The sequence below is a fragment of the Drosophila montana genome, unplaced genomic scaffold (genome assembly GCF_035044405.1).
Source record: "Drosophila montana isolate Dmon_TW-CO22-7 unplaced genomic scaffold, ASM3504440v1 contig_402_1, whole genome shotgun sequence".
NCBI lineage: Eukaryota > Metazoa > Arthropoda > Insecta > Diptera > Drosophilidae > Drosophila > Drosophila montana.
In genome coordinates this window covers 1,650,342-1,675,215 of record NW_026998739.1, presented here as the reverse complement: position 1 = coordinate 1,675,215, position 24,874 = coordinate 1,650,342, and the positions used below count along the sequence as shown (strand labels likewise).

Genomic DNA, 24,874 nt, shown 5'->3' with positions numbered 1-24,874 from the left:
TGTATATGTATATGAGTATGTGTATTTGTGTGTATGTGTGCGCGAGTGTGCTTGTGTATGGGAGCATGTAGCCAGCTAATTGCAATTTAATGCGCATTATTTGCTGGCATTTAGATATATGTACATACATATATCCAGGTGTTACCAAAAACAAATCAATGTGAGAGCTCAATCAGAAGATTTCCTGTAAAAAATACAGCTAAAGTAGAAAATCTTCTGTAGAATATGCCAGTTAAAATATTTAAATTTATTGTTTTTATCCACAAATTATGATGCACATTTGCATATACTGATTTTTGTTAATATTGTAATTAAAATACATTAAAGTATTTTTCTTTAAATTCGTTAACATTATATATATGGTATATTTAATTTTATCTAATTTATTTACGGCATATGATTAGAAATGCTTATTTGATCCAACTCAGAGATAACATAAATAATTTCAAATAACAAAGCAACCTTTTGTTTCATTTTTAAAGGGTAAATATATGCATAAAGTTGGCTTTCCCCTCGCGTGCCATAAATTGCTTGAAATATGCAAATAGTTCATGTAGATTAAACATGTAATGCATTTCATTAGCTTCAAGTGGTTGTGGATGCTTTTCCGTGACTCAGCTTAATGTGTAGATTAAGGGAGGAACGCGGCAAGAAGAGAGTTTGTCGAGGTCATGAGCAAAAGAGAACTTTCGTAGCCTACTCGAAAATATAGTTACGCAAATACGTCCGTAAAGTTTAAAGTGAAATTAATAATAACAATTTGCTGTTCAACGTACAAAAGTATGATGATTTTAAGTATATATCTAATTGTTTTCAATCTAAATTTTTAAATTTGCAAGCATAATAGCTTGTAATTCTTTTTATCTTGTTTCGACCAGATATTGCACTAAATATTTAAAAGCATTTAAGCATTTAAGCATTCAAAACATTCTGGCATCTCGCAGAACCAAGCTTAGCAAATTGCATTTACTTTTCCTTTTTTTTTATCCAAACATTTGCTTCTCTTCTGCTCAACTGCACTGAGCTACCTCTGGAATTTTTGAGAACTATTGGTTAACCTTAAACAGTGCCCAAGGAAGTCAACATTCGCTATATTTGAATACTACACCTGCCTTTCTGTTACATATATCTTTGTGTTATATATTTGTGTTGGCTTCGTTGGATAGATTAGGGCGCAGAGCGTTGCACGTTGCACAAACAGGAAGCGGAAAGGAACTGCGACTGAAACTGATTTGTGCGCTGCAATCAGAAATCCAAAAAAATCTGAATGCGAATTGTGCATTGAATGGCAAAATGCGACTAAGCAGCTCAAGAATGAGGCTGCACGACTCTCAAATGCCCTGTCAAATGGAAGTGGAAGAGATGAGCTCAATGTAAATGCCCAGTTAACAGAAGTTTCTAATGAACTGACAATATATCTTGGTAAAGATACCCCATCAGCTGGGGCTACAGGGTATTTACGAATATGTTCGACTTGTGACAGCTGCTGTCTGTGCCCTGATTTTGTTTGCATTTCAATTGGGAATCAGTGAACAATCTGTCCAACCGAATCTCTGTAACCGAACCGGTCACTGGGCTGAGCCTTAAAGAAGAAACCAAATCCCGACAAACGCTAATCGTTGGCCACGCTTCAAACTAACAAAAGGGACGAAAAAAAAGGCCAAGGGAACAGTTGAGCTCACCTGCTGAACCACTCAATGCAATCTTTTTTCGTCGGCTTTATTATGCAGCAGAGTTGCCATTGCGCCAGAGTTGCCACAATCGGGCAGCTCAACCCGCCGCAGAAGAGTGCTTGGCATTTTCTTAACCACTTTCGGACCACTCGAATGGGCCCTGGCCACACGCTGCGACTGAGACTTGTGGCTGCTCTTGCATCGCACTCGCACTCGCACTCATACTCTCACTCGCAGTCACAGTCGTGAATGTTCTCGTTTCTGCCTTTTCATGAATAACAAATCAGGCTGAAAGACAATCCCGGCCAGGTCGGCAGGAGGCAGGGCTGGCAGATTGTATGCTCTATGGCCTGGACGGCCAAAAGCCGCAAGTTCTTAGTTCTCAGTTCTATGCATACAAAACGACGGCGAAGGCGACAACGAAAATCCGTAAAACAAAAAGCGGCACAAAAGGAAAAAAATATGTGTTCAGCATGGCAAAGGGGCGGCTGTAGCAGTGGGTGGGGATAGAAATGTGCCGCGGGGGGAATGGGTTGCGGTATAACTGGCCTAGAAATGTTTTGCAGGCCTTCTGGTCCACTTTTCTTGAATTGAAAAGAAATTGTGCAAAAAACACTTGAGCCGAGCTCTCCAAAACATCATGATGATGATCATCATCAGCCCACTCATCATCTTCTTAGTCGGCGTCGTCAAGTGTTTGTCAAAGTTTGCCTCAGGTTGGGCCATAGAAATTTGTTGTATTTGCCCCGCAGCTGCCATCTCAAAAGTAGCAAATCAAATGACGTGCGACAAGTGCGGCCAGCCCAGGATGTCATGTAAAAACTTGCCACAAAATCGAGCTATATACTGAATCCCTTTCCTCAAGGACGCACAAAAAATACAACACAACGCGTGCAGTTGAGTGTAATCTAACAGGTTAAGAGAGAAAAAATATGAAGGAGAAAGAGAGTGTGTGTAGGGGAGACGTCCTCGCTAAGGTAAGTACAAAAAAAACTAGTATTATTTCTAGTTAGACGGAACAAAAACTAACAATTTTTTAAGGAGCCAACAATTTGCTGTGAAGATAAATGCTTTAGCTTGTCAAGTTTTTACATTAACAACGAAAGCCTTTACTTTTTATTGAGGGTATGCCTTTTTATATCTTAGACCTACAAAGTAACAATATTATTGGTCAGTGTTGGGTCGATGTTGCCTTTTCATTTGGTCTGTACTTGAGTAAATATGTATATATATGTATGCATAAATATTTGTATATAATTAAAAATGTTAAATTGACATGTTTTTATACCCTGAACCAATTTAAAACAAGTACAAATAATATAATTGTTTTTCGCATGTATATATCAGAATATGGAATCACATATCCTATAAAGTACATTATATTCTGAGTTAGCATCAGTAGTCTATTCCATATAGCCCCGCCTTTCTCTCTGTCTATATGAACAAGTTGATCTTATAGAACTAGAATTAGAGACATGAAATTTGTCAATCCCATATCTCACAGTTTATAAGAGCAAGCGATACAACATTTTATGCTGTTTATTCTCTTTGAGTAAACACAAACTATTTTACTTTTTGTCATGCCCCGCTGTCTAAAAATTAAAAATTAACTTTGGGGTTTTGATGTGTTTGAATGCCAAATTTATGCTAGAAAAATTAAATCAAGATTAAACAATAAAAGTCGATGTTAATCTAGTAGATGGGAAAGGGTCATAGTGTGGGGCTAGGGACAAAAGAAGAAGCACATCCCCAGATTTAACTGTGAGTGTATAGGGTCTCTCCTAGTCGGCCATTCGCGACTACTTCGCTTTTACGTGTTTGCATTTAAAATATTTGTGTTTGTATTTATTTTTGCTATTATAAATCACACTGAAAAATGATGAAAAACAAAGGCAATAACAAATACAAAATGTCAACAAACGATGCCCAATATGGGCTTATAGGTGAGCGTGTGTGCGTGCCTGTGTGTTATTTTGCATTTGTAGGCACTGCATATTGATAGCTGGAAGGCACGTAGGGACACGCACACGCACACGCACATAAACCGTGACAGGAAGAGCTTAGCATACATTTGAGCGCCGTGTGCTTAATTCCCGCCATTGCGTATGCGAGACACGCAGAAAGGATTCCACAGCTGCCGGCGGGGAGACATGTGAAACGGCTTAAGCACATAATTTCTAGACACCGTCGATAATTACAGGTGAGAGATATCTATAGATACGAGAGGAGTGTAATGCAAATGCATGCATATTGCTAAATAAATGCTCAGCGGAAATTCTATGCCAGAAATTGCAAATTTCCTGCTATCAAAGCCTCGTCGAGCTTCAGCCCGAGTTTGAGCTCAAGACAAGGCAATGCATGCGAGCCTGGGGACTGTCAAAAGGGTTGGCTGCCAGGATGTGCTACCTGAAAACGGTTTGTCGACCTGCCTGTCAATGTGCTGTGTGCCTTGTGGCATGCGTATTTGCATATTTGATTTCCAACTGACAGCCAAGTTATGTTTTCACTCTACCTCTCTCTCTCTCTCTCGGTCTTCATGTACAGGCACACACATGCAATAGAATTTACCACAAGGTGTGCGTGTGTGTGGTTGACAAGGCTCATTATATAGGTGCATGCAGCTGTGGCAAGCCCCGATTTGCAGCGGCGCCTCAAGCCATGCACCACAGCATCGCAATCGCAGCCAGCTCCACATACCTGGCATTGTGTCGGGCCTTAATCAATGATACGGAATGCTTTTCCTTAAAGCCTCCTCAATGTGTCTCTGTAATTGTCCCGACTCTGGTTTTGTCTCTCTTATCTGTAACTATAATTGCCCAGCCTCTATCCCATGCATATTTAATACCCATTTTGGGGCAACCGAACCAAAACGCTGCTGCTAATTAACAAATACTTGCATAGACGTCTAGAAGTTATCATTACATTGGGTAATTTCCCATTTTGTCCTTAATGAGACAACAGAAAGCTATTACTTACGATAATTTATATTATATGTTTTATAAATATTTCTATTCAGTAATTATATATTGCTGCAAGCGAGTTAAATATATATTCTCTTAAATGCAATAGAGATTGGCTTCGTAGGCCGCAACAAAGAACAATTGTAATAAAAGTGCCTCAAGTAGAGTATTTAAAAAGTTATTTAAGCTTGAGTTAAGCTTGGAGTCACGTTACAAGTCGATTAATCTATGCAGAAATTAAACCCAACTCAAGCAAATAATATTGGTGAGGAATTGAAGGGAAATCGATTTTAGGAACACACACAAGAGTTAGCTTTTGTCTTTTGTCGCGCACACACACACACACACACACACACACACACACGCGCACTCAGTCGGGCTAAGAGCTGAGTTGGCTTGCCGAAAAGTAGGCTAAGCATTTTTCTTTTTCTTTGGCCTGCGGTTGATTAATTGAAGTGGAAAATTGCTGGGCAAGCACTAAAGCCAAGTTAGTAACCAGAGCAACGAGTATGATTGATAGTTTAAGCCGGGTTTAATGAGCCTATAGGCCAACTTTTATGCCAGCTGCTAGCCCTGCTGCTGCTCTTTGGCTTAAACGAGCTAAGCAAACACTTGACAGAGCTCGGGGAGTTGCCGCTATTATTTTATCAGGTGAGTCACGCTCTCATATTTACATACACAATTGCTGGCGGGCTGCAAATGAGCTTCACCTGAGTTTAATTAAACTTTGTTGCCCCACAAATTGCAAATGCACACAAATACAATTTGCTGGTAATCAAGCAAAAAGTGGCGCCTCTTTTGATGGATTGCACGACAATCAGGACGAAGCGTTGATGGACCTAAAGGGCACGACTCTTTCCGGCCCGAAGCAATTTGCCAGCGACAACAAAAGCCGGCAAATTAAATGATGTGATCAGACGAAGCAGCAGCAGCAACAACAACAATAGCCATCAAAGATTTTCATTTGGCATGCAAATTTCCTAGTTGTTGGCGTCAGGCTCATGCCCCCCCGCCCCTCTTCCATCAACAAAAAGTGGGCAACATTTTTGCGGCAACAGCTCGTTACGCACAACTGCAACGATTAATTTGCGTGGCATACCCAAAAATATGCCACACTTTGTTAGCCAGCTGCAAAAGGAAGGAGGAAACAAATAAAATTGGAGTGAACAAAATGAACGACAGACAGTTGATTATGCGACCACTAACGAACTAGTTCAGCGCTGAACACAACTGTACGCGTTAGCCAACACTGGCGCCATAAATAAGAAACCCGTTGTACGAGTCGAAGCGACTACGGGATGCCCAATAGACAGACGTGAATTGCATAAGTAGGCCGATTTGCAGAATTTAAAATTATTTCTGGAGTGTACAGAAAAAAACGCAACTGTCAGCAGCAAAATTAGCATAGAAATTCAGGCAGCTAAAAAGAATTTATCGAACGCAACTGGAGCGAAAATGTGCAACACTGGAATCGACATTTAAAACAGAAATATATCGGACAGTCCTGTTTTCCATTATTATGGCTTTGTTTCGAAATATTTCAAGTAGGAAAGCTCTTATAATAAGGATTAATGTTTTAACAGAGCTGTTTTCGATTTGATTTAAAAAGAAAATAAGTCGTCCGTTTTAGAATGGCGCACATATCAAAATAATAACGAGAGCGCGTTAGCTTTCATAGATATTATCATGCATATTTAAAAGGATGTTGCGCAAACAGAATCTGACAAATCAAATGTTGCGTTGAGAGTAAGCAAGCTCAAGTCTCAGAGTCACGTATTCAGCACCAGATATATTTAATCATATATGCGGGTGAGCCAAGAACGTGGAGTAAGTAATGTGCCAGGACAACTACAGCGGAATAAGTTCATTTTCGAATCAATTCTTCACAAATGTGTCTTGCGATTATCCCAAAATTCAATAAAATAGTAACGCGTTTTCTCACTTCCACTTGTGCTATAAAGGCAATTTATTTGACATTATTCTTAGAATTCCCAATCAGTTTAAGTCATTTATGTACGTACTAAAGCTGCACTTGTTGACTACTGAAAATGTTACGCTTGTTACAGGGTATTAAACTGGCTTTTTATCCTATCTGTTGTTGTTGTATGTCGTATTTGTTATTCGTAAATCGCTGAAGCGGTTAGCGGATAGGGGCAGGAGCAGGGGCAGGGGGAGTGGGAGAGTGGGCGTGTCCCCTAATTGGTGCTACGCAACGAGTCGCGTCGCTTGAAAAGTTTTGTGTATCCTTTTAGCGTTAACTGTACTTTTTAGTTGTGTTGCAGTTGTTGTCCTTCTGCAGGTTTTATACAGCTATTTATTGCTGTTGTCGATAGTGTTGTTGTCGTTGTCGTTGTTGTTGGTGTTGCCGTGGATGCTTTCGCCCTAATTCGCCGTTAAGTGGCTTTTGGACATTTGTTGCAAAACTTTCTTCCTTTTTTCAACCCACTTGGTGTGGTTTCTGGCATTGTTGTTGTTTGCGTATTCGATACTTTTAGCGGTTTTGCCAGTGTTGGTAAATGGCAGCGTCTTAAGTTCTGTTGCGGTAAATTAATGAGTGACAAGCGAGAAGTTTTTGGCCGGGCCCCCGACACAACTTGACTCGACCAACAAAGTGTTTAAAGTGCTCTTGAAAAAGTTGAGCACAAAAGCTGCACAAATTGCTTTACCAACTGATGGCGATGATATACCGACTGGAGATGAAAAGTTGGATGGATTGAATGAAAGCACACAAATTACTTGAGGGAATATCAGCTGGAATTCCATACTGTATTTGGTATAAATTGAACGTGGAAACTCACAGCGTCGACAGGCATTAAATATGTCAATTCATTGCAAGTAAAAAGAAAACTGAACAGTGCTGGAAAATATATAAAACCTTTGCGGCTGCTTTTGTTTTTAATACTCTTCACTTTAAAACATTATACTTCCTAGTATAAAGGATAACGCGAATTTCAATGAAAGCTGTCTCAAGAGTTAAGAACTAACATTAACTGGGATAATGCGATGCTTCATTCGTTGATGTACCGAAGCAATTAAATTTAAAAGCTGCTTAATTTGTGTAAGAAAGTGTCTACTCAAGTTTTCTATGCGGTTTATTTTGATGAGGTTTTCAGCTGAGTCAACGAATTCCCTTCCCCTAAATGAAAGACGATTAGTGTTGGATAAAATGTGGAGAATTTTGTTCATTTATGCTGGTAGAATTTGCGTAACCACAAGTGCCTTTGGGCTTAGCTTTAATTGGTGTTTTTTTCGAGCTTTAAGCTGGCGCACATTGAAGTGGCTCAGCATATGCAGGGTATGGGCCATATCTCGTTTTATTTAATGGCCACTTCACGTTCCCTTTCGCTGCAATCTGCAATCACAATTTGACCATTTCGTTTCATAAATAAACCAATAATTTCATTTAAAGCCCGCACCTGTGACTGAAAGCACAACGCAGCGGTTCATGAATGCGAAATGCGGGGTGCTTCGAATAAACCTATATTCTTATGTACTATATATTCATTCATATGCACGTGTGCGTGTGTGTGTGTCGGTTGTGCGTCATAAAGCTTTACGAGCAGTCGTCGACGGTCGACATTGCCTTATTGTTATGGACAATGATGTGCAGAGAGACAAAAACACGGAGAATAAGATTTTTATGTTGGCATTTTTTTTTGCTCGAGAAGTTGTTTTAATTATAACACCTGACGGCAGCATCCTACGAGGCCTTCACATGTGAGCCTGCGCATGTGTGTGTGTGTGTGTGTGTGTTTACTGAGAGGTACAGTCGTAACAAAAGACAAAAGATGCTTGGCGCATTACGTATGCAAAATTTAATTCCACAAATGACAGGAACCTTTCACGGTGACTGCAACTGTGAATGTGAATGTGATTGAAACTGAAATCACGCTTTATCACGCTGTCTGTTTCTCTGTCATTGTCTTTGCCTCGAGCAATTCAGAGAGCTGCTTTTTGACTCTATGCAAATATTTTGCGACCAGACACAATTTAACAAATTAAAAAAAGGGCGCTGCAAAAGGGAAGAATGACAGGATGAACAACCCGGACGGAACCGTACGAAACGGAAGGGCCATGGCCAAGAGTTTTGCAAACCGAGGCGAGAAATATGCAAAATGCTCGCTGACTGCATGTGCCCCAAATTGTGGGCCGGAACTCCTGGCCATTCGGATAAAACAAGGGCACTGAGAACACAGCTGGCAGTTGCTATAGTTTGATTAACTAACAGCTTTAAAACTAAATAAATACCATATCACATCGAAAACAATTGCTTAAAACTGAATATAAGCTGGGCTTTTATAGAAAACAAACAAACTGAACTCCAAAGCGACCCGAGAGTTTCGAGTTTGCAATTACTAATTGCAATGACATAGTTTTAACTGGGATTAAATACTAATTGCTGATTTGTGGACCCGAATATGATATATTAAGTATTATAAATGCCAATCAACTGGGAATATACTCACACAATTAGGTATATTTACACATTATTTAAATGTCATCTAATTTCTTGTTGGTATACTCACCTGAAATAAAAGAGAAATAACATGAATTTAGGGGAAATAATGATATATTTCATTTTAAATTTGTTTCGAGTGTGCTTATAAATTCTTAGAAATCTCTAAAATACGATTTAATTTGACGTTTATGTTATTAATTGTTAATATACCAATTATATCGTAAATAAAGAAATATTTGTTTTATCTGACAAGATTCCAATTTCTTTATACATTATTAAAACCTTTGTTGTGTTAATTGGGTTTCAGCAAAAGTTCCGTATTAACTTTAAAGTTCAATACCTTAATTAAAACTCATATCAATAAATAAAGAAATTAAATGATAAAATTAAATATACAATAAAATCTAGTATAAGCTGATAAAAACTCAACTGATCTGGGACAGATTTTTATCCGCTTCTCTTTTAACTCTTTCGAATAAGCTCTATAATTTTTTTCCCACACTATATTTAAATGTAAATATACTTTTAACCCATAAAAAAGGAATGAATCGGGCATGTAAACGTGAATTCCCCAGATGTGCTCATATATGCACTAACAGAGTTTTCAACCCTTTTTTCCGGTGAAGAGTCGAGGCATAGACATCATGGGATTTACGGACCGCACGTAAACCTGAATTATTAACTTGTTTTGGGTACCGGGTGCTGGTTGCTTTAATATGGTATTAAGTCATTTCATTTATTATTTAAGTCCTGGCACTATTTGGTTGGCTGTCAAAAATGCAATCGCCAAAACGAGCAGAAAAAAAGAAGAAAATATGGCAAACAGAAAATACGGAAAAGCAGAAATAAGAGCAATGGAAAGCGCATGCAGCGAAATTCAATTACGACTATGGCAGTCAACAAGCCAACAAGGGGAGGCAGGGCTAGGGGAAGGGAGGGTAGCGGTAGGGGAGACAGCCTGAGCTAAAGGTGGAGCAGGAAGTGCGGCTGTTGGGGACGTAACGAGACGTAGCCGTTGTTTGCACATAAATTGTTTGTAGTTATGCCAATGCTCATGATGTGTGTGAGTGTGTATCTGTGTGTGTGTGTGTGTGTACGTGTGTGCAGCGACCTCTTCTCCATCCGCTCAGATGCTGCCATTTGCTGCCATTTCTCTCATGTGTCAATGAAAAAATGCGCGTAATCGCAATAAAACAAATATCGAAACGCCAAAATGTCGCAGTTTTTCCGAGGCAATTTCTGTGCCCTTCCACTCAGGCTGTGTCTCTCCATCTCTCTCGCATGTGCTCATAATTTCTGTTTTTATTAACAATGCGAACGACAGCAGAACTTAAAATAAATGACAGCTTAAGCTAAAGGAAAGAAAGCAAATAAAATAAAAGCAATAATATTGTACAAATAATGACACATATACATATATAACGATGCCAAGCAAGGCCAGCTAATAGAGATATAAATCTTAATTTCTTACTTAGTTAAGCTGAAACAGAAAGTACAGCAAAGACAGCTGTGAAGAATGGGGAAAGACTACAGTCGGAAATATATGGGGCTTATTGAGAGGGAAGCCATAATATCCACATTAGGTTGGAATTTAAACGATTTAAATCAAAGCAACATTTCTGCCACATTTTCTGCTTTTTAAAGGTTACCAACTCTCTGCATTTAAAGGTGATAATTTGGAAATTACACAATTTAAAAGAATTTTTAATTTAATTTTAAATTATTTTGCTAGAAGGATAAATTGAATATATTTTTGCATAAAAATAAATATTTCTATATATCAAATAATCAACTTGAGTCTCTGGTATATGGAACATAACAAATTACTTTTAAGTTAAATGCTTTTATTATGTTTTTTGCGAGACTACTTTTATGTTAGCTATTTAAGCCAAATGGAGTTTCCCCATAATCGTAATTGTTAAGTTCCTACAAATACATCACGAGGAGTAACCCAATTGCTTGGGCAGATCTGAAATGAGCACTTAATGCCAATCATCTGGCAACTTATTTGGCTCTCGTACTTGAGACCAAACATCTGGCAACCCAATAAGTTCTTTATAGTTTGGCTCATATGTTAAACAAATTCTATTAGATTTATAGCACTCGAGTTATTTAATGGGTATTCAGCTCAATGGACTCTCTTGACATCAGGCTAAGCTTAAGCTAAACCAAGCAGATGCCAGTCATAACTTTTTAATTAACCGCATGCAATATTGACCATGTCAAATCACACACACACACACGCACAGGGCGGAAATCCATCAGCTAATTAACTGTAACGCGAGCCTGCGGCTTTAAGGGTCCTTTAATTAGCATGTTAATTGGCTCGTGATTTTATTATAGCACGAAATTTGGTGTAATATTTGTTTTAATAAATTACGCAATAAGAATGAGAGCCAACGAGCCTAATGAGCGTAAGCTTAAAGGCCACTCTCTCTCTCTCTCGCCCTCTCCTGCACTCTTGACAATTAAAGAGCTCATTTGCTGGCTGAATAATGTTTCAAGCTTAATAGTTTTTGCTTTAAGCAGCCCAAGTTGAGCTGCGTGGCATCTTCATCTTATTCTTTGGCTTGTGGCACAGCTTCGCATTCTTCCTCTTCTACGTGGCGGCAGTTGCAACCCTCAAGCCAATTGCTCAATCATTCAACTAACTCAGACCAGGCGACGATGCACTCCTCAACTCTGGACTGGGCGTAATTGCAGAGAACTGGGGCGTGACTTGGTATGCGTTGCATTGGATTTTAAGCGTGTCGTGCTCCTCTAATAGACAACCGCTTAATTGGCTTTTGCAGTCGGCGAGTACGCCCACAGAAACAGATAGGATAACACAAATACAATGAAAGAGAATCGGATAACTTTCGGTATTTTTATTTGTAGCATACTTTTTAGCTACCGGATTTCCGAATTTCTATGCCGAATACATGTGCTGGGGATTTAATTGAGCAATTAATTGGGGATGAATTAGCCAGAACAAAAAGATATAATGACTCTTATTATTTAATCTACAAACTATCGAAAAACCATTTGTAAAACTCTGGCGCAATAAATCTTAATTGTGCTTTTTTGTAAGAGCTGCTTTTAACCCACAAGAGTAAGAAGCCCGCATATTTGCACAACTATTTGATAGATGTGTGTAATAATGCAGCAAAAAAAAAGCTGAAGCGAGAGCCGGACCGAATCACTTTTTTTTCTTCAAAAAGAATACATTTTTCAAAGCAACTTGCGTTCTAATCATATTGGTAGATTTTGCCACTTTCGGGTAAAGATCAAATACAGGCCGCAATTTCAATACGAAAATATGTACGACACGGCATATGTTTAGTAGAACGGGCAATTATAAAATGAAAGTTTTTTATTAACTGTAAAAACATATGACAGGTCAAAAACTGCGCTCAACTGAGCCTCAAACAGGAAGTCGGTTCGAACCGGAAACCGATCTGGCGACCATTTTTTACAGCTATGGTATTTTGTGTAATTGATTGAATTTAAATTGTAAAACGAATTTTTTTCTCTATTAGCAGATAATTTCTATTGCACATGAGCACATTTTATTAGGGGATGGGCTTTTGTACTTCAGAATGTTTATTACTGTGGCAATACGTTTTTAATTCAATCTGTAATTGTAACAAAATTTCGTTACAATTTTCACAATAAAAAATCTCCTAGCTGACATTTAGGCGCAGGCATCATAATTCATAGTTGAAATTCACAAATACGCAGAGAGCAAGATTAATGTGTCTGGTATTCAGATAAGCAAAGCTATCTGCGAGTGTGTGTGTGTGCGGTTGTGGGTGTGGGTGTGAGGGTGAGGGTGTGCATAATGTATGACAAGCAACTGGATTGGGAGTGCCTGCAAGTATGATCTATAGAAGCAAGCATTTTGCTTGGGCTGCACTTGAATTGGCTGCTGGCGTTGCCATTACAATTCATTTATATGTGTGGCATGTTTTATGGCATACTTTGCTGTGCTGCCATTAATCAACATTAAAAGTGTCAACAACAACAACAACAGTTACAACAGTTACAACAAGGAGCGCTAAAGAAAAGAAGATGCCGAGCCAGCGCCGGGCTGTATGCAAAATAAAATGTGAAAAGCGCTCATAAATAGCTGACAAGACGCCAAGCGAAACGTTGCAGGCGGGGAAGGATATTGAAGGCAGGCTTGGGGTAGTGTGACAGAGCTGTGTATAGAACTGGGGTAGACATAAAGCAATCAGCAGGTGTTTGTCATATTCCTCGAGTAATTTATTTGCCCTGCCAAGTTGTTAATACACCACTCGCCACTCGCCAGTCGCCATTCAGCGTCACTTCCCGGGAAAAGTCGTAGGTGCCATTGTTCCGAGAATGTTTCTATGAGCAAAGCTTTTGTGAAAGCTTGTTATTGAAGAAGTTTTCAATGTGGGCTTAGAAAACTCTCTGTATGCGCTTTGATCGAGTTTTACATTTAACATTTATTGACTTTCCTTTGAAATCAAATTTAATGAAAAACTTTTCATATTTTATTGGCAGTACTCGCCAGCAATACATTTTAAATTTTTTATTGTTATTGAAGCTTGAAAATAGTATAGATTAAATTTAAAAATTGCTTATATTTTGCTAAAGCATTCTCTTGGCATCTTCCCTCTTTTACTTGAATGTAAGATGCATTTTTAAAACTGTTGTAAAAAGTAAATTTGCCCGCAGCAATCGGCAGAATATTTTACAATAGCTGCTATAACTATATTGTTATGCGCAGGGAGTTTTTCTTTGCAGCAAGGCTGTAGCGGAAAACTGCTGCTCAAGAGTGCGGGACTACACTCAACGTTTCGTTTGCCAATCGAGGAATTCAATTTCTTTTTGTTGAACAAACTTTACACATCTCAAATGTTAGCCCGCCCCACCAGTACGAAAATCTTTTCGCTTGCTTTACGCACGTTGCCTTTTGGTTTTGCTCGACCTTTGGCACAAAAAGTCAGCGGTTTATAAAATGTTTTGCATTTAAATTAAATTGAATAAACCGCTAATCCAATTCACTGGCCACACCCAACCCCCGCACTCTGCCCCTGCAGGAACAGCGCAAACAAAAGCCAGACAAAGCTGGGCAAAGGGCGGGCAGACACAGACAAAGAACACAAACAATTTCCATATCCTTCTCTTTTCATTGTGAACTGTTATGCCAATTAATTTGCATGTTGCGCGGCGACGCCATTTTAAAGTTTAGCAGCCATTCGGGCGGGCTACCGTTAGACAACCAGTTTAAAGACGCCACGCCCAGCATGACAACCCCAATTAGCTGACCTGACTCTGCGTCCAACAAGGACAATTGCACTCGCTAATGGCTAGTGGTAGGCAAAACTAAGCCAACTGACTTGCACGCTTCACTGCTGACGCCCAAAAGTGTGCTATGGATTCCAGCTTCTGTCAGCGAACGAACCAAATGTGTGCGTGTGTGTGTGTGTACGTGTGCTGGCGCGTGTGTTTAATGTGCCGTGACAATGGCAACAACAGCTTTGCGGCTGCGACTTTTGGCGCAGTTGCGCGTCTTTAGTTGGCCAGAAACCGGCTCCACTCTCCGGCAACAGACAATTGAAACAAAACAAGATTGTTTTTGCTGTCGCTCATATTGTTATTGCCTTTATTAAAAGTGGTCTACTTTTGCAGCTGGCCATGCAGCTAACTACGTGCAGTTTCCCAGACTATAAATGCTGACTCACAGCTTTTAAATACCAAGTCAGCTAAATAAAAGCTGAAACAATTGTAAAAATTCCTATTTACATCACACAGTGATTTAGATTTAAGAAGATAGGAACTATGATAGGGAAAGTATTTTAGCCAACTAGAATGGAAATCTGAAATGCAGACCCTTTCCTTGTGCTGCTCAAAATGTAATACAAATAATAATAACCAAAATGTTGAAAAGCTATATATTTTATTTTAAGCTTTATTATATTTAAAATCCAAGCTGATTTAAAATAAGCACTAATGAGCACTAAACAATTGTATCTGACAGTTTTACCTGCTTTTGGTATTAATATACGTGAACTTCACCTGACTTAAAATGCTCACACAGTTTTTGTTTGCCAAGTCAGCTAAATAATAGCTAAAAGCTTTAGAAATTCGAAGTTTAAATGTACAAGGATTTAGAACAATTTAAGAGTTTATAAGGTGGGCAATCTTTAGTGCGCACACTAAAAGCAAACAAAGAAATATTTGAATGAACCACATTCTGTGCGCAGCTCATAATTTAATAGTGCTATTTTATAATATATTCCATTTGAATAACTAAATATTTAAACTACATTAAAAATACATTTCTATCAGAAATTCAATGTAAAGCGAATATAAAATTATGCTCTTTTGACCAGTGAACAGCAGCAAATTGTATCTGACAGAATTACCATATTAATGCAGCTTTTGTTATCAAATATTCAAATATGTTTGGTAGCATATCGAGTTTACATGTGGCGATTGTGTTTTGTGTTGAACAGAAAATAGTACACATTTTTTTGCTCTATGATTGAGTACAAGGCGTTTTAATTAAAATTCTATTAAGCTGCCAACACTTAAATATGTATCTGTCAAATTTATGGCGCATTCGATTGACCGCAGAGTAATTTGTTCATAAAGCATTTTGACAGTTGCACGGAAAAATGGTCTGAAGGGGCAATTAGTGAAAATCAATAATCATTCAATGTAGTTAATTACGTTTTAATTACATTTATGCGAATTTTACTGTAATAAGCTTCTGTAAATATTGAACACATTTAGTATATATGCATTTCGTTGAATAGAAAAATATATTCTCACGCATAACTATTGAGGTTCTAAATTCATGAATATCATTTGGCAAACTACGGCAACATTTTGATGGCACTTCGCATATTGACTGAGCAAACAATATTTGAAATTACGCTCAATGGACCACGAAGCGAAGCCATCTGACCTTCGGGCAGTTCATAACTCTAGCTGTTGGCAAATAATCTCACAATACTTTATAATTAAATTATAATAGATTATTCAATAATTGAAAATCGGGATCTTAAGCTATGCAAGTTTATTTATGGACACACGAATAACAACTGCTTTTATATTCTTAAACACATCAAATCAAAATATGCAGCCTTTTAAAATATTTATGGGAGCCACAAAAATTTTAAAATAAAAGTAAAAATAAATCGCCGTGATTTAATCCGATAAAAAAGGTTGCAAACGAAAAGCATATGGATTAATTTTATGTTTGATGCAATATTTTTTATAGGGCGCATTAAATCAGGCGCTGCTGCAGCAAACCCAACGCCAATTGAGCTTTTAAGGGGCACGGGCCCTAACCTGCCTCCATACCCTCCCTACGTAGAATGCATCCGCTGCGAGTCGCACTCGCAGTTCCAAATTTATAACCACAATAAACCGCAACAAAGGCGACAACAGCAACCATAAATTGCAGCCATATTCGTTGTTGTTGCGCCTCCAACATATAAAATATCATAAAAATATGAAGGAAAAATAAAATACGAAGCGAAAAGAAAAGAAAAGTAGAGGAAAATCCACCCGGCATATATGAAAAATGAAATGCCAAAAATTCGATCCATGTTCATTGCTCTGGCTGGTCCCCTCCCTCTGTTCCTGCCCTCCTGCCCCTTTTTAAAGTAAGACAATTTTCTGCTCGAAATGCCAAATTCACATATATTATACCCTATACTGAATATTTTAGTGGGCGTACCTCCCTTTTAAGAACCAACTTTCTATAAATATTTGTAAGTAATTGTTCAGGGGTAGTTTAAGAATAGTTTTACAAGGGAATTATAATAGTTATTCATTTCATTTCAAGGAATCACTACTTTCAAGCACAATCACTAAAATATGCTGTTTATCAGATTAGAAAGTTGTTAGAAACGATATTTAATGAACCATTTTTAACTTTGTAGGGAGTACATTTTCAAGAAATGAAATAGAGGTAGACTTCTCGGAATCCTTTAAGCAAATATATATATGTATGTTGCTTTTCGAACAAGGTCTTATCAGCATCGGACTTCTCTATAATTTATATAAATAACTATAGCAAGCTATACACAAGAAATTAGTTTTTTATTTGTAACTCTCCTGATTGTGTTTGATATCATCACGTAACAATTTTTTCGATATATGTAAACAATTACGAGCTCCTAAAATGTTTACAAATCCGTATCAAATCGGTCTAAGTGTTCAGTGTCTGCTTTAGGAAGAACCGGTTGAAAAACTTTTTAAAATATACTATAGTAGAGTATATTTATATATAATTAGAAATGGTTAAGCCAGAACTATTTGCGAGTGCGATTGCTTATACATTCAGAGATAATTACTAATCTGACAATTTTGAGCACAGTATAAATTAAGTATTACGATTATTTTTACTCAACTTAATTTAGTTTCAATGAAATACTAAGAGTAGATTAGCTGTGTTTTTTCAAATTGTTTGCTATTCGAGCGGGAGATAACCCCGCTCAAGCACTACCCTTAGGGTATGTGCTCTTCAATCAGTTGCAAGAAGAAAACGTTCTCACTTGAAGGGTATGCGCTCTTCGATCAGCTGCAATAAGTAAGCAGCTGCCTGTTATAGTTTCTGACTTGTTTTATTTATACAACGTAGCCGAAAATAAATTTGCACTTGTTGTTGATGGTAAATTAAAATGCACAACAGATTTATATGCACATGGAGATACCCCTCTCCGCACACCAACTCAACCCCCGCAAAGTAAGCAGCAAGCAGTTAGGACTCGAGCGCAGAGTTTTGCGGGCGCATTGAGATTTTATGAGAGGCTTCCACGTGGAAACTTTTTGCCACCTGGAGTCCACGGCAAAGTTTTTGGTAGAAGGCGGGGACGCTGCCGCTGCCGGCAAAGTTTAGCAACCGCCGTAATAGGAAAAACAAAGCCAGCCGCAAAACTTGGACTTATCATTAAGGTGAAATATACATGCCCGGGAGGTTGTGATATGTGCGCCCAGAGGCATGCAACATTTCGTTACGGACAACCGCCCCGAATGGCCAGCCTCTAGACAGGCGTGCCTTGCAGGAGCTGTCACGCAGGTTGCTCTCCGCGTGTGTGTCGATGTGTGTGTGTGTGTGTGTGTGTGTGGTTACAACCAGAACACAAAGTGTCAATCAATCACGATGGCAGCGGGAGAGGCAGCGGATGTGGACGAAAGATTGGGTTCCATTTCGTTGATGCGTGTTCGGCTGCCGCTCGGTTGCACCAAATCGCCGTAATGTGCGGTGTTTGCTGCACTTAACGAGATGCCTACAGCACGCACACACACACACACACGCACACCACATTTTCCCCCGCCTCTGCTCTTCATTTCTCTTGGCCACAGTGGTCAGTCTGTACAATTTGTCCATCAATCATGCGCCTCGATTTCGCATCTCAAAATTTAATTGACTTTGATTTTGTAAAGTTGACCACTGTTCATATGTGTGTGTGTGTGTGTGTGTGTGCATGTGCGAGTTTGTCTAATTTGCTTCGTTTTGCTGCTGATTGAGTGACAAATGTTTGATGTTTCGTGAAATTGAGTTGATGCTTTTGCTAAGTGCTACGAGAATCGACTACAAATTGTTCCATAAAATTGCATTTGTCATTTTATTGTTGTTAAATGGCATTTGCTGTTGTTGTTGTTGTTGCTGTTGATGCTGTTGATGCTTGGCTGTCAATGCTGTTAAAAGTTTTACTGTACGTATTTGAGTTTGGTTTACATCGATTATCGAACAGAACAAATACATTTTTCGTCTTTACCAAAATTTGTTTTTGTTTGTACTCGAAAGTTTGACTTTTAAGTTGTGTATATTTTGCGAAGGCGTTTTTTTTTTCTATATAATGCAAAGCAATTGTTTTTATTTGGCATTTCGAGTTTTATGAAAATTTAAACAATTCATGAAATTTGACAAAAGAAATAGTTTGCAAGTGCTCAACTTCATTCTATATTTAACAAACATCCTTGTTGGACTTTGATAAATGAAATGGAACAATGCCATGTTTACTCCTCACTTCAAATTTAACATTCCTGACAGCTTGTATTTTACTTTACTTTATAAATCACAAAAATACGTGCTGCGGTATTTGCCATTTACAAATTTTCGACAATGTGAAAAGAAAAATAAATGCATAATGAGTTGAATATACAATAACTATACTCCATCATAAAGAACAAAAAAGTTCAATAATATTTCTTGTGTTATAAATACTTTGTACACATATGACTATTCAAGATTTTCTATTTCAATAAATATTAAATATTGAATATTAATTTTTTTGCTATGTTCTATTTACCTCTATGTCATTCAATATTAAATCAAATTTGTTGTTCAATTTTATATGTTTAAATACATATTTACTGAATATACCAGCTATAACTCGCCGTGGTCAGTCGAAATCAAATAAAATGGAGAAAAATAAAATGCTGGTTAAAGTTGTTTTGGGTAAATACGCATGTATTTCAGTCAAAAAATGGACCCAATTGCAAAACGCAAGCTTAAAAAGATAAATCAGCCTAAAAAGGCAAAGGCATTCACAGTTGGTTGATAAATTTTATTTTTAAATGGATTTCAAGTTCGTGACAGTGACAAACAGATAGCCACACAGAATTGAGCGTGTTTATCAGCCTAATTATGATAAATAGATTTGCTTTTAGAAATTAACACCTGAGACAAAGCTGAAACTAAGGCCGAGATTCTAAATGAGGCAAATCGCTAAAAATGCGGCAACGAGTCTAAAAAGCTGAGGTGCCAAATAAACAGCCCGGCTCTAAGCTGGGCGAATCGCTAATTGGCAAGCATTCGGAGCTGCGTCTAGAAAAACTGCAGAAGCAGTGCGGTTCGGATGACAGGAGGCTTCTAATGGAATGGGGTTAATGAGTAATGAAAAGCGATGCACACATTTTGGCCTCGAGTGAGCCCCACGTATGCCGCCGCCAAGGGGTTAAGGTATCGGGTTGCCTAAATCCGCGCTGCTTTACGTTAATTAATTATTCATAATTAGCTGCTGACTAAATGCTTAACTAAATCCTTCACTCTGAATCCAACTGTCTGTTTATTTTAGAACGCAGTCACAGTTGGCCAACAATGCGAATGCTGTTTATTTTTGGTTCAACAATATTACAACTTGGTCATTAGAGAGCGTCACATTTATTGTGATTTATGTGCGGCATTTGCTGCACGAGCCATGAAAATGGCAATTAACAATTTTTAGCAGAAGCATGTGGAAAGCGGGAAAATGTGCGGTTCGTATTAGATACAGCGACTGGCACAGAATACGAGAGCGACGGAAACAGAGGGGGACAGAAGTTCAGAACCTAGTTGCGCCCAGCTAAATTAAACAACGTAGTCGCGGAAATCCGCGAAGAGAAATATTTATATGGAACAACTCATGACACTATATAAGAGGTAAAAACACATACTATTAAATGGATATTTTTTCATCTCTTTTAATCTCTGATAATTACGTGCTCGACTCGACAAATCTGTAAGTTTGAAGGGTTTGAGTCAAAGAAACTTATTGTTATTTAATTTTCCTATATTATTTAAGCAACTGCATTCAATATTTAATATCTTTGGACCTTACTCTCTGAGTTTACCGCGTTTACACAACAAATAAACAGACAGATTTATGCGTATCGTTCCATTAAGCTCAGCGACCTGATCAAGAATATATATATATATGCTTTATGGGGTAAAAGTTGTCGACTTCTAACTGGATATCTTAATTTGCTTAATGTTATATATTATTAACGCAATCTTAATAGATGCAGTACATCAAGTTTTTCGAAGGCTTCTTAGATTTGAAATAAAAATATGTTTAAGATACATTTGTATCTATTGGTAGCCTATTTTTATGCCTAAACGAATAAATAACGAGCTCACGACAGAAATCAAATTACCGACGGATTTTAGCATTGTCCCATTTTGACAGTCTGTTACGAGTATATTCAAAGGTATTCGCTCAAAGAAATTGTTGCTGCCCCACGGAACTTCGTCTAGTCAATGTCTACACACACACACACACACACACACACACACACTCATATACATACAAATATGAATAAAGACAGTTAACTGAAGGCAGTTTGAAAGGCAAAAGTCGCTTATTGTGGGGAGATGAGCAACCGCGGCAACAACAAAAATACAACAACAACAAGAACAGCAACAACTTTATATTTATGTAAATATTTAGCAAATGCAAACAACGCAGCCGGACGGACACTTCAGCTCAGGTGTTGACGCTCAGTCTTGGTCTTCGGGTGAGGCACGTGTATGAATATTTAAGGCAAGCACTGTGTCAACTGGGTGGCAGCATCAAACTGCTGCCTGGGACGCGCGTCTAGACAAACCTGAGTTCGCAACGGTTTTTTGGTAAACTCGCAAGAGAAACTCACACACACACACACACACTCACACATGCACACGTACAGAGCGATACACTCATACACGCACACTCAGACATTTAGCACACGCGTTTTGGCAGACAGTCAAAAATTGTTGTGCGTGTTGTTTTTATATATATTACAATTAACTTTTGCACTCTAGTATAAACACTTGTTCACATTAATGACTTGTTATTTTTTTTATTATTTGTATACTTACTCAGCAATGCTTTTAGATAACGGCCAGCGCTCCATGGAGGCCTGATATTTCATATTCTCGATTTGCTTCTTTAATGCGTCCCGATCCATGTTTTGTAGAGCACTGGGATCCATGGCGGCTAAAATTTATCCACATACCACCCCTGCAAAGCCAACAGAGAACAACAGTTAGCGAAATGTTACCCGATGCTATAAAAGCTGCAAAGCTGAACTCTCTCTCCCTCGCGCACTCTCTACCAGCCCACCCCCTCACTCAGCCCACCACGCTTGGCTTTAGTGGCCCAGTGCTTGTTTGCAAGCTTTGCGTTTGTTTATGCGGGTTTGGTTTAGGGGTTGCAGAAGGTTTGTTTTGGTTTGCTGAACACCCTGTATGTTTATGGCCGGTGTCTGGCGTTTACAGCTCAGCTGACGCATGCGCGCAGTGTGCACAACGAATCAATAGAGAGAGAGAGCAAGAGAGAGTAACATAATGAGAGTGAAAGAGCGTGTCTGAGTTTTAACAGCGCCGCCTGAAAGCCTGCTATAAAACGGTTCTTTGTCGTCGCTGTTAAACGGCCCAAAATACATTTGTTTACCTCCGTCTGGCCAGAGAGCCAAATATGCAGCCAAAAATAAAAGGGCGCGGCGCGCCCGAAAACTTAAAAAATGCCAAGCCAAAAGCGAAATTCACAAAAAACAGCTGAGCCAAGCACGCAGCTGCCCCACGCGCTGCTTCTCCCTCTCCCCCGCAGTCTCTATTTCACTCTCACACCCCATCTTGCTCTCTCTCTCTCTCTCTCTCTCTCTCTCTCTCGCGAGCCTGCTTGACCGGCTTCCACGCTGTAATTTATGAAACTTTTGCTTTGTTTATTTAGTGAAGACGGATTTTATTTTCCCCTATTTTTTGTTGGCTCGCCTCGTCATAAATAAAAGCAGCGTATCAAATTTTTTTTGGCCCCGGAATTTGGGGATGGGTGTGAAAAGTGAATAAAGGCAGTGAGAAAATGCTGCGTGTTGTAGGACAATTAATTTTTGTTAACAGCGAATTGTTTAACTAAGCGTATTTATTGCCGGTTTTAGCAGATAAATTAAATGGCATAAGACGCCGTCAGTGCGGAGGAGACATTTCGGAGAAATGTTGGTAAGTGAAAATACTGAAATAAATATATTAATCAATCTTTAGAAATTTAAGGAAATTGATTAATATTTGCAAAACAAAATAATTTGCGTTGGACAGAGGACGGAAAGAATAGTATTATTGTTATTTATAAACTTAATGCTGGTTTTGGCGAATTTTCCATTTTTCAATATTTAATTAAATATATAATTAATAAACAATTTTGTAATCAACAAAATCTCCCATTTGGTTTTAATTTTGTAGTATAGTGTAAGTGTATATTTAACATGCATATATACATAAAGTGTATCTAAAAAAATATAAAAAATTATATGAAATAATTAAGCAACATTTTTTTTATTTTTATTTACTATTTCAAATATGTTTTAAGAAATTATGGCAAACAAAATCAAAATCAATTATTTACTATCTCTTTCAAAAAGCCTAACGTAAATCAACTATATAAAACAAAATATGTTTTGGTTAATAGAATAACTTATTTATTTGTTGAATTTTATTTTTGCCTAATTCTTTCCTACTTCGCAGTTAACGGAACTCGTTAAGTAACAGAACACGCACGGCAAGCATTAACAGACGCTGTTGCCCTTAGCGCGGACACAAACCAGCACTAACAGAGCTGTTAATAATAGCTGTAAGGGTCAAAATTATCGCATGCGATAGTTTCGCTACGAAATGATATTTTGATATTATAGACATCATCAAACCCGAATGACTGTCACATCATCATGAACTAATACCAAACTCAAATAAAAGAGCCGCAACATAGGAGAGTAGACAATATTGAGGTTGTCAAATGGGCTGAGACCCTCAGTTTCTGCGGGTCTGACAGAGGACAGACAGCTGTAAACCGCAAGCAAAAAGTTGCTACCCAAAATGAGCTCCCAAAAGGTGGAGACCGAACTTCGGCCTTAATCAACGGCATTGCTGTGAGTTGACTTCCCATGTCCAGCGAGCCGAACCGTTCCCCACCCACCAGACTCGAATCTGACACCAACGACAAAGCCAGAAGCGGGGGGCGTGGACAATGATGCACAGCTGTCGCTTTTGTAGGTGTAACTGAAAATACAAAAGGGACGAACCGGCTACTAGTTGGCCAGCTTTTCCGTGTACTGCTGCTTTCCTTTGGCCAAATGGCCAGCTCCGTTCACAATGTATGCACATCATTTTTTGTCGCTTCGCTGGACAGCTGACAGCGGTTGCCGCTCCACAGTGCTATGGAGCTCCTGGCCAAGGATTTTAGGCTTTAAGCCAAGCTGCTGAGCAGCTGAGCAGCTGTGTTGCCTGCGGGCTCTTGATTTTTTGCTTCTTTTTTCACATTACATCTGCTTTAAGCACTGGCCAAAGTGTTAATGGCGAAATTTGTTGTTAAAGCCCAGATTTAATGTTGGCCTGTGCCTCAACAGCATTTTGCCAGATACCTCGCCTCGCCGCTCCCCAGTTTCCCGTTGTAAAAAATGTGTCCTGCCTGCTGTGCTTATATGTTGACAGCTCTGACCAGCAGCACTAAAAGCTTAAAGTTGGTTTAATTAAAAGTTTTACTGTAGGTTTCCCAGTCACTGCCTGTTACCACATGCCGCCCAGCAGTGTCCTTTTGATGTCAGAAAAAAGTGAGCATGTTTCTAGCAAACAGAACAAGCTCTAATTGCCAGAAACTATTTGGGAATTATTGGGCCAAACGAAAAGTTCAGAAAATGCAAAAATTGGTTATGGATAGCAAGTGTCTGACCACAAAATTGATGTGAAAAATATTGCGAGGAAAATTCGATATGGAAATTTGGAATTCTGAACAATTTTTCTCTTGTCAGATGCAAGATATTAAATATATTTTATCAATCCATTAAGTTCCACTTATATTATGTTAGTTTAAATAAAATAATTACAATTACACAAAATTCACTAAGTGCATTTCTGCAATTCTTAAAACTTGAAAAAAAAATAAAATATAAAAATTACAATTATATGGGCTGCCTGAGAAGGGGCCGCTTTGGCATTCAGGCATCTCCATATATTTTTATAGCACCCGGTTGCCTACTTTCGTGTTAAGGACATGTATAAGAAGTGGCTGCAATCTAGTTGG

General features: G+C 38.5%; 1 protein-coding gene across 1 annotated transcript in view; it reads right to left on the bottom strand.

Annotated features, from left to right (window-relative positions):
* Ggamma30A (guanine nucleotide-binding protein subunit gamma-e) overlaps positions 1-24,874 on the bottom strand; it is a 62,249-nt gene that overhangs the window by 16,804 nt on the left and 20,571 nt on the right. The window contains 1 exon segment of the mRNA XM_064697417.1: positions 21,682-21,823. Coding sequence (XP_064553487.1) covers positions 21,682-21,794 — 113 coding nt within the window. The 5' untranslated portion in view covers positions 21,795-21,823.